At 27.9% G+C, this 16,995-nt stretch overlaps 1 protein-coding gene across 1 annotated transcript in view; it reads right to left on the minus strand.

Annotated features, from left to right (window-relative positions):
• The window catches only part of LOC112686518 (nesprin-1), a 71,229-nt gene extending 64,179 nt beyond the window's left edge, over positions 1-7,050 (minus strand). Inside the window, exon 1 of the mRNA XM_025558854.1 lies at positions 4,091-7,050. Within this exon, the coding sequence (XP_025414639.1) occupies positions 4,091-4,238 (148 nt within the window). The 5' untranslated portion in view covers positions 4,239-7,050. The remainder of the gene's footprint in view (positions 1-4,090) is intronic.
• Between the last annotated feature and the right edge of the window lie 9,945 nt (positions 7,051-16,995).

The raw sequence follows: 16,995 nt of genomic DNA on the forward strand, positions 1-16,995 counted from the left end.
TTCAACTTAATTTAAGATCTCGGCTTACTTAACGACTGCGATTATTAGTTTATTATGAAGTATCTATTTGCAAGCATTCAAATGAATATAAATTACTTCTCCAAATAATGTAATACTAATATTTAATCGAATAAAATGTATTTTATTGTAATCAATTTCAACAATATATTTTATTTAAAGTTGATATTTAAGTTAGTACTGATCATGTTAATATATTATAAATTAAAACTTGACGGATCATATAGTCGACATGTTTTATTTAAAAATATATGCAAGAACATTTTTAAATATGCCAGTATTAACAGTTGCAAGTTTTAACATTATGTTCCACTAAAATACCTGAATTTCCTATAATATATGCCTTAATATAACCATCAATGTGTCATTTAGGACCTATATATAATATAAAAAATGATTACATAATATTAAATTATACTGAGATGATTACGGATAATATTTTTGTTTTTTATTCATTTACCTTATATAACAATTACCAAATTAACAATAATTTTTTTTCTTTATATTGAATTTATTGTATGTTGTATTTTTTCTCTTTACAGACTTTTAATTTTTATTTATTATTGAAATTTCTTTTATTTTTAATCTTTCTAATTAAAATTTTATTTATTTTGGATTCAAAGTATTATAGTATTTAAGTTAATTTAAATTATTAAGTATTATAATTTTATAACATACATTATATGAGTAAATATTTCATGGTTACAATTTTTCATTGCACTTAAATATTATTATTAAATTTCAAATTTCAAATTAATTTTAAATAGCTGTGTAAATACAACTAAACATTTAAATAATAAATATTGTAAGAATATTTCTTAAAAACCCTTAATATCCAATGTTTTTATTAACGTCAATATTTGTATTGTTATTTTATTTTTCAGTTAAGGTAGCGGTAAAAATTTAAATGAAAAATACATTTTAAAGATTGGTATTTTTAATCCTTTGTATGGTCGATCTGCTTTCATCTTTTCAATTTTTTTTATAAATATTATAAATCTTTTATTTAATTTATTCGTTCATACATGCATTTATTTAAACGCAAAAATATTGTGGTTCGATTAATCTTTAAATTAAATTCAAAACAACATCTAATGATATTAACCTCGATTATTAAATATAATTTAAAAAAATATATGTTAAGATTTAAATATAACAAAGGAAAAAAATAATAACATGTTTATTTAAGTTTAAATTGTTAAGGCTATATTAATTTAGAATTATTTTTGTAACAATTCCTCTTTTCCAGATTAATGATTTGAAACTGTTTTATAAATAAATAATATATACGTACATCTGTATGTACTCCAACACGGCTTATAAAATAAAACATATTTAGTGCAACTAGTATCTTTTTTTCATTAACTAACTTATATAAATTATTATTATATATTTTTATTGGTACACTTATAATTTACTAATTTTAATTGCACTGATAAACTGCATTGTAATAAATAATTAGGTCACTTAAAAAATATTGATGTTGATCATTTATTATAGAAAATAGTTAATCCATTGAAAATTATCAAAATACAACACCACAGTGGTATTATGAATATAATAAATGAAAGTGTATGCCTCATAAAATTAAACAATCATATATTTTTCCAAACAATGTGTGCTTTTGTATTCAATATTAATTTCATTTACGCTTAGGTGAATGAACGAAGGTATATAATAAATAATTTATAGGGCAGTTTCAGAATCAATTCGTGTAATGAAATTAAAATTAATAAAGCCGTTGAATACTTAAATTGGTAATCAGTAATGCAAAAATATTATATGAACACTTTAAAACATACTGATAATGAGAAATTAATTTTAAGTTATTAATCTGATATAATTTTTTTTGTTTATCGACAAAAATAAATGTCATCTTAGTAGATGTACAAAACTGTGATGGTTGATAGTACTTAAGTTTTAAATTTGTTGAGACTACTGTCTATATATTACACACATAAAATAACCAGACTTTATATAGACTTTATTTTAGTGCTTTATAGAAATATTATTATAAAATTCAGTTTTAATTCTACTAATTTACAGTTAAAAACCAATCTCGTCTGAGGTTATTTAGCTTTTATATTTTAATTTTATTTATCTTTTTGGAAATTTAATTAACAAAGAATACTAATTTTCTAATATGTGAAAAAAAAAGCTATCAAATTTAATATTTAAAACAAATGTAAAGCAATACAGAACATAACGAATACCGGTTGATTTCGAATATAAATCAAATTCTTAAACCGGTTTTATAAGCCATAAGATTTAAATTTATGTGTATCTAATAATAAGTTTCTTTCTTATTTTTTTTTTTTTTTTGCAAAACAGCACGTACTGTTTTTCTTTATCAATATTTCATCAACATGATAAATTTAAAAGGCATGTAGTAGGATAATTTTGAATATTATATTGGTGGTCAAAGAACGAATATATAAACAATTTTGTTTGAAAAAAAGTAAAAGAATGCATATCTGCACGTTTTTAGACTCAAACACACTTAAATTATTAATTTTAATTAGGTCTATTAAAAAATATTATAATAATAAAATTAATTTTGGTTTAAAATGAAATGTTTTTTATTTCTGAAAATTTAAAATAAATTAATAATATAACTAATGTTTCGCGATTTATTACTACTATTTTAACAATGAATAACAAATATGAAAATTCACTATAATTATTTTATTAACTTTGTACAATATCGTGGTATTCAAATAATTATTAAAAAATAAAAAGAATCAATCATAATTTTAGAATAGCAGGAAAAAATGTCAGTAACAACGAAGTAAATAAAAAGTTTTTTACTTAGTTATGTAAAAATGTGTATGTTTATTTCATGATTTCTAGTTAAAATTAAAATTGTACCCAGCCAGAGGACGTTACATAAAATAGTGTCAATGATGAATAAGTTGTATTAAATTATTTGTGTTGCTAAATTAAACTGGTAGCTATTTGTTGTCAAGGTTAATTTTTTATATACAAAAAAAAAAAAAAAAAAAAAAATTGAATTTTGAACAAATTTAAACTATTCATTTTTCTCCTACAGAAAAAAAAATATCATTAAAATTATAACTTTTAAAGCTTTGAGAAAATACTTTTGTATGAAATTACTTGTTAATTTGTTTATGGAAACAAATCGATAAATAGTAATGTAAAACAATTTAAGTAATAGTAAGTAATATACAGATTTAAAATAACTTCTAAATGATTCCATTAAAATTATTATATATTTTAACTACCATAAATGTAGATAACTAATAAAATTTATCAATTGTTAATTACATAATAAAAATGATAAAATCTTAACCACATATTGTACGTTATAATTATTTGTTTTTGTTTTCTTGACGAGTTATTTGATTAGATAAGGCGATAAAAGATAGATTTAAATAGTTAAACAAATTTTATTTTTATGTAAATGTATACTCGTATAAATATTGTAGGATAGTTCTTAAATATGTATAACCGATGTTTGAAATTATATTTTATTTGTATTTTTTAATGTATAATGTTACATTAATGTATTAAATGTATATTTTATAAGCAGTTTAGCGTTGGAAATTAATAGAATAATTTTAATAAATATCATAGACAATACAATCCGAGTATCTGACAAGGAGAAAACAACCTTTTACTTATTTCCCGTTTAATTAATTTCTAGAAATCTAGATATCTACAATATTGTATCGTAAAATATTTAAATTTTGCAGATAAAAATGGCTTTAAAATATGAAAAAAAAACAGAATTGATCTAAATTTATGTAGAAATCAATCAGCATTGTAACAATTAGATAAAACGATTTAATAAAAAAGTGCTAATATAAAAGCATATCAAATATGAACAATTATCGTGCTTTTGCAATTTTGTGTATAATATATATTTAAGAAAATAAAAATTACTTCTAAAATAATTGTTTTGTTAAAATTTTAATTTAATTTTTTTTTTATAGCGTTTTGGTTACTTAAAAAATGTAAATTATAATTCAAATGTTTTTCAAATGCTCGCAATAGATAATATTGAATCACAGTCGTAACAAATTGACGATTTTTAAGTCATTTAAAAATTTACCAGCATCTTGGCTTTCTTCAGATACGTTTGTTTTTTCGAAAAAATCAACTTTATCTTTGAATGATTTCTTCTGAGGTACGTTATCTTGCGGGGGATCATCTTTTTTCGGTGTTTTTAATGAAAAAAAAGGCCTCTTGGGCCTATCCATATTGAAGGGTTCCCCACTTCTGATTTTAAAGCATCACTCAATTGAAACTTTTTATTTTATACCAGTTCACGTTGTTTTAAACGAATAAAATATTCAAAACGAAATGATCACGGACAAACGACGTCGAAACACATTGACAGCGACGTGAAGTACGCGAACAACTGGTCGCCGGTGGAACAAGTGAAAACAGGTTCAAAGTATGATGCCGGCTGCACACATAATGTTTTGCACAGTGTTGCCCTCTCGGTCAACTTATCAATCAGACAAAATTACGAATGCTGCACAACGTGTAACACAATTCACGTCCGTTATGAGCACGGAAAATCGCAGAATTGTAATGTTGTTTTCATGTTTTCTCTTTTTTTTTCTTTTTTATAATACGTCGCTCTATTTCACGTAAATATTGGTGTTTTGTTGTAAACGCATCAAAAAGTAAAAATCAAAATCAAATTGACCGTCCGTATTCGCGAAAACGTATTGTTTACCGTCGATTTCAGTGTTAGAAATTGATATTTGGACAACCCGAAAATAACGTTGTGCCCGTATGACCCGTCACGTTATACATTGTCCACGGTTTTCGTCACTCGTCGTGCACAACGGAGAACGCGCGGAGAACACCGGTATTTCGTACAGTACATTTCGTCGTTCGAACGTGGCAGGTAAACTGTAACGACGTCGGTCGCCTCTGCGTAATCGAAGTGAAAAAATAAAAAATTATATACAACATATGTTACCTTCGTAACGTTTATATTTCGAATTCGACAACGTTACAGCGTTAACCAGAGCACGACCGTACGTAGCCCCCCCCCCCGTGAACAGTCTGCAATCGTCCGCAGGCGTTACCTACCGGCGACTAACGCGCGTACCCGCCGGACCGAGTGCTCGGTGAACAGTTTCGAAACGTACCCACAACGTGACTGCGATCCGAACCCGAAGCGAATGCGTCCGGACGGAACTTGCAGTTTTCAACGCTCTACGATGTAACTAGTAACGTGACGACAACTTTGCGAGTTTTGTGGTCGTCGCTGCTGCGATCGGAAAAACGCGCCGCGTCTACACGAACGGGCATCACGACGTTGACGAACCGAAACCGCGGGGAACACTCGCGAGGCCGTCGGTCGGGTCGCGCGGACCGTACACCGCCCGGAAACGACCGCGCGCGCCCAACGTTTCGCCGTCGGTCACGCGCGTTCGCGGCCCCGTTTCGCGCGTCGCGTGTTCGCCGCGCGAACCCAGCACGTCGATAAAACAAAAAAAAAAAAATACAAAAAAAGCGTTTCGCTTTCGCCGGAGCGCAAAGACCGCCACGTGCTCGCTGTGCGTGTCCGTCCGGACGACCTCGGTGTGGGTAGGGGGACGTGGTGTTCGCGCGCGCCCTATCGATCCGCACGACCGTGTTCGTTATACGCCGTCGGCCGCGCGTTACCACGGTCTCACCGCCCGTGTTCGTGCGCGCCCGGCATCGCTGTACCGGCACCGTGTCGTCTTTCGCACGCGTTTTCCGTATCGATCGCCGACAACTGTCAGCCGTCGAACGCGCGACCGGACACGGTAAGTCGTCGGACGGCGGTGGCCCAGTAGAAAACTGTAGCGGAACGCGCGAATCTCTGCGGCGCGTTTCGTCTGCGTCCCGTCCGTTTGCCTTGCGCGCGGCCGAAAAACGCGCCGCGAACGGCACGCGGTACGAAACGCTATGGCGTAACGCGCGCGCGCGGTGTGTCGTAACGGGCCGGAGAACGGATTGTCCCGCGGTCGAATAGTGCACCACCGGTCGCCTCACACGTTCTGCGCGTGCGATAGACACGTTATATAACCTGACCTAATTTACCGCGCGCCGACTACGTCGGTTCCCGTCGACATTAGATATGCGGGCGCCGCGCGCGCACGCGCATGGGACGTACTGCACCGGACAATAGGAATTATTATTGTTTTTATTCGGATAACAACAACAACAACGACGACGACGAACGGTAGTACTGGAGTGTTTTCGTTGATAAACTAGTAGAGCGTGCATCACGTTCGATTCGTCGACACTTCTCATGAAATAAGTGCTCGCGCGAAACCGAACACGAAGGTAAAATCAAACATTCGTTTTTTCGTGTACAGCTATTGCAATACCGTTAGCGTGAACCGCAGCAGTAGTTAAGGTTGTTTCGGCTTGTGACTGACGGATGTTTGTGTTTGGGTACCAATCATCACATTCGATTAATTGTTTTTAACGTTTTATAATTAAGATTGTTAAACAAGATTGTGTAAGACATTAAAAATGTATAAAAACACATGCGCGTTTTAATCAGTTTTTTATTGTACGCGTATGTTTTTCCATAAGAATTCTATTGTGGATTATAAACTCGTTATCGAGCTATCAAAAGTCGAAGACCACAAAATTATGGGCGTGCACCAGTCGCTCTCAAAAGTACCTTTTTTTATACCGATCATCCCCAAACTACCAAGATTGAAATGCACCAGTCGATCTTACATATTATATACGCGATTATAATACTAATGTGTAAAATAGGGGTGGTAAATCATCGAGTGCAAGGGTTGAATTTTACCGGAATGCGGAATTTTAGACAAGCCTTAGGCAAAGAGGAGCGACAATTATAGGTTTCATCGAAATACGCATGTTATTATTATTTATTATTACTTGTTAGGATTTTTATGATTGTAAGAAACAACTATGTGATATGATGTACACTTTGTGAGGTACATTTTAGTTAACGAAAAGCCCTGACGTCGTTGATCTGTTGACAATTTTTACGAACATTATTATTGAAAAGGGAAACATGTTAGTAGTTTCAAATAATTAAGTACACATTTTATAAATATCGCATAACACAAACGGATGGCAATGTACATTAAAATCGTGTACTTCAATAAAAAAAAAAATTAACAGATTACATTTTGTAAAATTTGTTAGTTATAATTATGAAACATAATATGTACTTGCATTAATATTACAATTGCAAATATTAGAAGTACATCTAATTTTTTTGACAAATAACTTTTTATGTTACATATTTATAATTATAATTATAAATAGTTGTATTTATTCTTTTATTACATTGCATATGTATATTTATTATTTACATATTTATATTCAAATAATATACTACAAGTATCTAAATTTTATAGTTTTATTATATTCATATTATTTCATTAGTATTTATTATAAAATATAATACCTACAAATTAAATTATACTTAGTTACTTACTTATAATAACGAATATTATTTTTATAATTTTATTATATTATGTACATATTTACCTTTCCTATTTTGTATTGTAATCGTGTATATAATATGTGAGAGTAACAGATGCATTTTTTAAATCCCAAAAATAGCCACTGAGGACAATTGGTCAACACCCAAATTATAGCACAACATTTGATACAATTTTGGTATAGAATTTAATAACTAGAAATGTATTCAATAGACAGAAAATGTATGGAGTATATATCTAAGTACTTCACATGGTTAAATTTATAGTTAACAGTTCATAAGTTAATGGCTGTTTTACTGTATATCATTTAAAGTTTAAAGAAAACAAAAATATTTCTGAAGTATGAGATATTATGAAAGTATCCATATAATATAAAGTATAAATTGCAATACGTATAAAACAAATATATAATACAATTTTGTATATCATATGTATATTATTGGTATTCCACTTAGTCCATGTCTCTTATCGATGTCTCAACTTTCAATTTATTTTTTTATTTACCTTACAGTCTTATGTATCTTATTAAACATGATTCTGTATGTTAGAATTTCTATATCTTCGATAAAGATGCAATGAAATACTACACTCAGTACCGAGTACTATTATTATATTACTAGTATTTTTAAGTATAGATAAATATATAAAACATTAATTCAAAAAAAAAAAAAAATAGAAACGACATACCTAATAATACAATGTCCATCGTGGTTAACAAATGGTATGTATCAAACCATCTATATTAAATAAAATAATACAATTCTGGTCGTTCGACTATGTATAATATTAATTTCAAAACATATTGTTTATCTCCATTAATCCATTATATTTAAAAAAAATAGTTGTAAAAATTAATTGAAAAAACCATTATTGTTTTTATTCTAGGGAAATTTCATAATTTTCTTTTATCGATAACCATGATCGACAGCACAACAGCGCGTACATCAAAATGCATTTAGAAAATATGACCTTACCTATTGTTAATATTTTCTTAAAGTTATCCAAAAAATTGACTAGCGTTTACTAAAAATTTTAAACCTTCCTAATAACGCATGAAGTTATGTTCTCCAAATTATTTTTAATTTTATGAAGTATATTTTATACGTTTGTTTTGGGATTGAAATCGATAAACCGAGAAAAAAAACATATTCTATAATAATTTATATCCTTCGTCTTCTACTACGATTATGTGACCTTAGCGTCTACACACTAAAAATCACCTATGGTGTGATTATAACACTGTGGTTGACACTGAATTACTGTTGCAAGTGATTAAAACTTTTCGAAAACGTGGGAGTATACGCACAATATGACCTTGTATTAGGTGTACCGTATAGCCGAACCAGTATAATAACAATTCGTAGGGAAATAAACCTATTGTACGTTAAATAATAGTACCTACGTGTTGCGGTATTAACAAGCAATATCTATATGCAATACTGTTTTGTTGGTAAAATTTTCTCGAAAATTCTATAGAGTTTCGTCATTAGTCAGTAAGATAGAAGATCAAATAAATTATTAAAATACTAAGAAAATGTATTGCAGTACATTTAGCTCATAGGCGTTATACAATTTAATTTAATTACTGTTAAGTTCAAGACTGTTAATGGAATGATGTAAAATTATTTTTATTTTAGACGATAAATATGATTAAAAATATTAAAACGATTTTGACCGTGTACTTTATATAAAGACCAAAGTTTAAAAGGAATATAAAATCTATAAGAGATGGCAAAAATATAGAAATATGTGGTTTTATCAACTAATTTGAAAGTACATTTAAGTAGATTATACTTACACTTTTTTAAATTGTTTTCGGTTTAAAATATAAGTAACCCGAAGTTTTACCCATGATTGTTTTTCTTAAAACTACAGCCTCAACTTATAATCTTATAATATATTAACATTAATTATCGTAATTATAATTAATAAATTATAATATTATATTATATTAATATAATGAATTTATCGACAAATTTAATTTTAATTTTATAATACATTTAATATAACTTCTTAATTGTGTTTGTAGTTTAACATGGGTTTTGCAATTAAAAAAAAAAAAAAAAAAAATTATAAATTTTAGTATATAGTCGTAAAACATTATCAATGTAAAAATTTTTTATAGATTCCAATTATTTTCTGTAACTCCTACCTTCAAACTTATAATTCTAGTATGAAACATAAATCAAACATGTACAATATAACCTCATTAAAGAATAAACATTTTCGAAAAAGGTATTTTGGAAATACAAACACTTTGATAGATGTGGTAAATAGTGCAATATTATGGTTGAAAATTTTAACAAAACAAATGATAACGAATATAAATTTAAATGTACTAATTAGGTTTAAATTATGTAAGCGTCGGAAAATATATAACCAGATTATATCCCTGAATACTAGATGACATAACGTAATTTGTAGAAATAAGAAAATATTTGTTAAAATATGTTGAAAGATCAGGTAATTAATAACTGTTCCCTGGTGGGCGGTTTTATTCTCAACAATCCTCATTCAAGGATATCCTGGCATTGAGAATACATTAATGCGGAACACCACAATTTTTAATGTAAGAACACCGTTAACGATGAAAACCGCGAAATTTCTTATTCGTCATAACCACTTTAGTAAGCAGCACTTAAATATTTAAGAATTAGTTTCAATTTTTATTATTTTTAAATAAATTTTAAGATGAAGCACATGCAAACTCGTAGTTTTCTAGTTATAATTATCCTATAATGATAATATATGTTTTTAAATTACATGCATGTCTCCCGTGAAATCAAAATAGAATTTGTTCCACTCGGAATTTATTGTTGAAAAATAAGACTTACCAAGAGGTACTATAAAATATTTTCCATATTGGGATATATAAAATGATTTTTAAAATGTATGTTATGTATATGGTAAAACTTATTATTTATCATTTAGTAACCTTATATTTATAACAATAAGATTTGGATAGGTATCCCACGTATGGAAGGCAGAAAACAGTATACTCGTATTATATTAAGAATTATATCTTATTAAGAAAAATAGTACTTGTGAACAACATAATTTAGAAAAGACCATGAAGCCGTACGAGTCAACGATGATTAAATGTAGTTAGAAGAGACATAAGACATAATGGATCTGAGACTAGAGTGGAATGGAGTCCTTAGTCATACATATAATAGGGAAGATTTGAAGCAACTTGTATTGACTTCAAAGGGCCTAAATGGACTGTAAAAACAAAAACAAATTAAGCATATACTCATTTATCAACTCATAAGTTCGATTAATTATAACTTTCATAATATGAAAGTATTTACTCCCTATTCACGGATGAAAAAATATCTTTCCTATATTATTCTATCGGCCTAAAAAAATTATAATTATTTACTAAAATAGTTAACTTATCTAATTATTAATCTAAAAACGTGTTTTATTTCCTATGTAAACTAAATATTATTATTGTTCTAATATAATACTATATTATAATAAAAAGTATACAATTAAATGCATTAAATACAATTTAAACGCCCAATATAGTATTAAGATAGATTTAAAATGTTATATTAAGTAAATTATAATTGATATATACTGAGATCCTGTTATTGGATGGTATACTTTTCGTGTGTTTTCACGTATATTATGTCAGTCATCATTGTTTTTATTGTTGTTTGCATATTGTAATATATTTTTAATAATAATAATAAAAAAAAGTTGAAATATATGTGTAAATATTAGTGAATTATTTTAATTTTATGGCAATGTTCAAACGTGTTGCAAATTAAGAATTTTTGTATCCTTCACAGTACAGTAGTTTCTCATATAATCAAATAACGCAAAATAAACGCAATCATGAGATACTAGGAGTAGTAGGTAACCTACGAATACATTAGTGTCGAATCAGGATAACATAAGTTATATAATTATATAATAATTATTATTAACGTTGTATTACGATCTTAACTGTGTACGAGCCTAACGGTACATTTTTTATCATTGTACGATAATGATATAGTTATTTCAAATTTTCAACGGTTTTTATCACAGAATTATTTACTATAACATATATTATAATGGTATACAATAGATCTTTCATACTGAAAACATAACAACATAATGTTATATATTACCTTGTAGCATGTAAATCGTGGCCTGATACTCTGCCAGCTTTTCATCTACGTAGTCCTGCGATTGTTGTGCTATTATGTCTGCAGTTGAACGTCCATCGGTGGTGCTTTCTTCGTCCGACCAATGTTGGGGTGACGGAGCTTCAAGCACCACGAATTCTCGGGGTCTGTACTGCGTCGATGCGGATTGTTCATACACTTGTGGTGACGGACACTGCGTTACAGACAAACGTTCCGAGTGAATAACGAAATGTCTAGAACTCGTATTGTCATCGTGTCAAATCACTTACTGGCGACGGGTATCTATAGGGCTGAGGTGCAGCGGCTAATGGAGATGACGTGGGTCTCATCGGTTTTGGGCAAGGAATGTACGGGGGTGGAAGACGGTGAATCGGTGATTGCCGTGTCGGGGTGGCAGGTCGGAAAGACACGGGAGGTGAAGTCACCGATGGTGCCGGTGCCCATCCTTTAGGGTGCGCTGGAGGTCTAGACATTACGTTAAGCTGATATTCGTACCTATAATCATATTAGACAATACATATTATTGTTATTTTGAATGTATGTTATTGTATATGGTTGAATACAGTTCCTATTTTCAATAAAAATTCGTACTACGCATTTTTTAATGTACAATGATATGATACTGATCCCTTCTATCCCTTTCCATATGATTATAATTTTTAGTACAATGTCAATAATAATTATTAGTAATAATTCTTTTTTATTAATCAAATTATCACATTATAATTAGGTATTAACTACCAATCTGTTATTTTTTTTAAATCAAAAATGTTTATTTGTCTGGTATGAATATGAAAACTATTTACAAATTATTTATTTTAATGTAGGATATATAACTTAACATTTAACAGATATATTTAAGTCCTCATCAGCTGTCTTGCTTAAACTGGCTTTCTAAAAAACACCTTCATAGTAGTTTTATTTATTAGTATTTAGTAGGTACACACTTACAGTTTCGGAATATACACTTTGTGTCGGGATTCACTAAAAAATAGGGGTTGGTTGAATATCCTCGTTTTACAATTGCATAATTAGATTTAGTGGTAAAGGTATAAGCAAATTACTTAAAATAACGTATATTCAATTATAACGAACTACAACAATATCGGCTAATAGTTAGAATTTCATTTAATTATTTACTAAATTTAATTACTTATCATGTTTGTTATGAATATTATCGTTTATGGTATCTAAAGTTTATAGATAACGTATATACTTTAAGTACCTTTAATAGGTAGAATCTATATATTTTTTATCAAGATGCTGCTACTAATTTTCTTTTTAATGTCAAACAATTGATTTTATATAAGTATCAGACACGTCATATATAATGGGATTAGCATCACGTTCTATAATTAGAGAAACTTGAAAGTCATACATTTAATGATTAATATTAGTATAAAAAGAACGTAGCTATTAATTATATGTTAAATGTTTTTTCTGCATTCAAATAGGCACTGCAGTGGTTGATTGAATGAGTGCTAAACTTATGACAAATATCACTGAGAACTTAAGGCTTTTTAAAAAATATTATTAAAATTTTGTAAAAAAAATAATTATGAAGAACACTTATTATTCGTAATTTTCTATTTTATCATGTTCATCTTTCTAAAATCATTCAAGTATAAAAATAGTATAAACCTAATATTTTAATTTTGTACTAGAAAAAAAAACAATTTAATGCAGTTAAGTAAATTTTCATAAAATAACATTTTATATAATTTTTTTCTTTTCTTTTTAATGATTAAAAAAATTTAAGTTACATATTTTATTAATAATTGTTGAATTTTGTTACTTTTTATGAAATTAAATCTTCTGTAAAACGAACTATTTTTAGGTTATATGACTTTTGCTATAAAAAAATAATAACTGTCCATATTTAAGAAAGTAACGTATATAATTACGAATGCACTTTATCAACCATAAGAAATAATTCATTGTCAAAAATAAAATAAAAATTAATAAAAAAAATATTACAAAATTTCGTAGATTATAAAATCTAATAACACTCCATGCTAAGCATTTATTTATATATAATAAATATTTATTTACATCTAAATAAATAATTATTAACTATAATTCGTAAAATTACAAAACTACACTGAAATAGTCATAACTCATAACTTTGAGTTATGACTATTTCAGATATTATTTCTCACTCTTAACCGAAATAATAATGATAAAGGTAATGTAAATTACCGAATTACATACATCGGTGACAGAAATTATCAGTTAGAACAGTTATTTCGTCGATGACAGTTTCAGAAAAATTTGTTATACTACAGACATTCGAGTACGTAACATGTTCAGTGGGCCTCATTATATTTTCGAACAAATAAACAATAACGGTATATGCTAATAATAATAATTATTATTATTTTAATTATCAATTTCAATTTTAATGTAATGGACTCTTATACTTGTTTTTTTTTAACTATATGACCATAGGCATAACTAGGTGGGAGCTTGGAGGGGCTGAAGCACCCCAAGAATTCTTTGAAGCATCTCCAACATTTTTTGGGCAAATTAACCTAAAAATCACTATAGTGTATAATAGTATTAATTTTAAGTCTACGGCAATGTAAAAATTATTATGTTTCATAATATGATAAATGAATGACAAAAACAAGAGCAGTTACAATAGTAACAATTAGTGATTTGTAATGTTATTTGATAATACATTTGGATCTATTTTTAAATATATATTATCTAGTTTACGGTAGAGAGAATTTATATTTGATTATAATTTATAGTCTATTTCAACCATAAAGTGTTTATTCCATATATTATCTGTGATTGCAACTAAGAAGTTACTAAGAAGGTACTTCGGCGGCGGCAAGTTTTTGCAGAAGTCTGTCGATAATAAATTTGGAATAGGCTTATTATATTTTAAATAAATTTGCTTTGAAAAATAGACGTATGGATTTGTAATATTCATAATTATAGTATTAAATTTCTTATTTCATTTTGTGTATATTTGATGCTGTTTGTTTAAAAATATCAGAATGAAGAAATAAACTCATACGTACAATTTTTGATACTGAGTATTACTGATTTTTATTTTAGATACCACATATTATACATTATTTATTTTTATGGAATTCAAGTGAATGTGTGAAACAAAAAATTATTATGTATTATTAATTATTAATCAGTTTAAATTTTACATATTATATTATACAAATTTGGAAATGTTTTAATCGATTAATCTTATCATGTTTTTAGGTAATTCATATAAATTAAGATTATGTGAACCGTGGAGGTAATTATTTTCTCATACCTTATTTTGCTATAACATTTTATGGAAATCTAGCCCTCCCCCTGATGTAAAGGCCTAGTTACGCCTATGTATATGACTCTTACGGTAGTCATTATAAAGATCCTTTGACAACAACTCTTGGTACTTACCTACATAGTAGGTATATAGTATTTATTCATTATTTTACTTGTTTAATTGGTATTAAATCTATTACCTACCAACTAATTCAAGTAAGCATTATGATGATCGCGGCAATTATTTTATTTCCATTTTGGTAACCACTACATTATTCAATTTTATTTTTAAATACTATAGGCATAATACTCATTGATTTCTATTGATTTTATACATGAGTGCAATAAAAAATAAAAAGAGACCTATTCGAATAAACTATTTTTGTTGTGATGATCCATTAAGTTTCTCAACGTTAACATTTTTCTTTTTTTCTATCGTATTTTTATGTTAATTTTTCAAATGTATAATACTCATGGCTAAGGCCTAAATTGTTTAGTCCAGTCGAAATTAATAATATATATATTTTCAGTATAAAAATTACAGCTATTAAGATGATTCATAAGATAATTAGCAAGAAGTATTAAACACGAGAATATGGTAAAAACCTAGTTATTTTTATGACCACAGTACCTATTGTATATTTAAATAAACCTTTCATCAAAATTGAAACCAAACTTTCTATAAAAATGTATAGATAAATGAATTCGTTCTTCGATCAAAAAATGTGTTGTGCTCGAATTTAAAACGGTTGTAGCGAAATATTATTACTATAATAGAATTATAAATGAGAGAAAATTTTACTGAAATTACAAGGCTTGAAGATTAAAAAATTTAATTATTTGACATAAGACTAAAGAATATGTATAATAAGTATGATTATGTATACATATATATGTTACGGGCAAAGTATACAATTTGGGCATTTTATACATTGTCCGGAAAGTATATAAAATGCTCTTCGTATAATGGGAAATATAGATAACAAATTATATGATTTAATGAAATATGATAAAATAGAAACTTATATAAATTATTTAAAATAATTATAATAAGATTGAAGATCAGTTTCATATAGAAATACGAAAACTATAATTGAACACTTTGTTAACATTAGTTCTTAAATGCTAACAATGTAGGAAGTGTGAAGGGATATAAAACATAGTAAGATTTTACAACAGAACTCAATGTTTATAGAAATATTGTTAAACTTAGATATCGTATCCATATAGAATGTAGTATCTTGAAATTCTTAGCTAGAATATTAAATGATATTATTTAGTATAAGATGTTAGATTAAGAAATTACACTTTTTAATTCTTATCATTATTAAACATTTGAATAAAGCAAATTATAATATATAATCTTAGTTTAATTTAATGTAATTTAGTGTATTTAACTTTAGACTCAAAATTACATAATTGTAATGTATTGATATAATTAAGGAAATAACACGGAGAGGACGAACAAAAATTTTGCTAAAACTAAATATTACACCCCTCCTTGTTGTTATACATGTAGGTTAGGTTAGATCATTTAGTTAATTCAAAGTAGAATAAGCAAAGAAATTCATTACAGTATTAATTATTGTAGGGTGACGTTATTTATGGGAGAAAAAAAACGGGACAAATATGTTCTCTAAAAAAATAACCACATTTTTTTTTTTGGCTGTATTTTTGGCTTTCATTTGCGCATCGTCTGTTTACCTATGCAAAAATATCGTACATTCATATGCGCATTAATATTGCCCCATTTTTTTCCTGTAACTTTTTTATTAAAGTTGTAGTACAATCCATTGATCTAAAAGAATGATTATGGACTATTGTATGAAATGCAAACATTCCTTCTTCCGCAAACATTTTTAATCCTGCAGTAGTTAAGCCAGATGGCCTTTCAGATGGCATTTCTCGAAGCTATAGATAAGGCCAATTAGTGTTTTTTCTTCTTCATATCAGTGCTTATTTTAAAGCGCAGTTGGGCTTATTTTGCGTATTTGGAAAAGGTAGATGCGAACTTGATAATAAACTTTTGCGTAATTGATTTTTAATTCAATGTTGTTTAGTGTTATTTCATACATTACATTATAATTTATAAACAAATTAAAAAGGAAATTTATTAAAAAAAT

Source organism: Sipha flava, unplaced genomic scaffold, assembly GCF_003268045.1.
Source record: "Sipha flava isolate LNK unplaced genomic scaffold, YSA_version1 313_pilon_pilon, whole genome shotgun sequence".
Classification (NCBI taxonomy): Eukaryota; Metazoa; Arthropoda; class Insecta; order Hemiptera; family Aphididae; genus Sipha; species Sipha flava.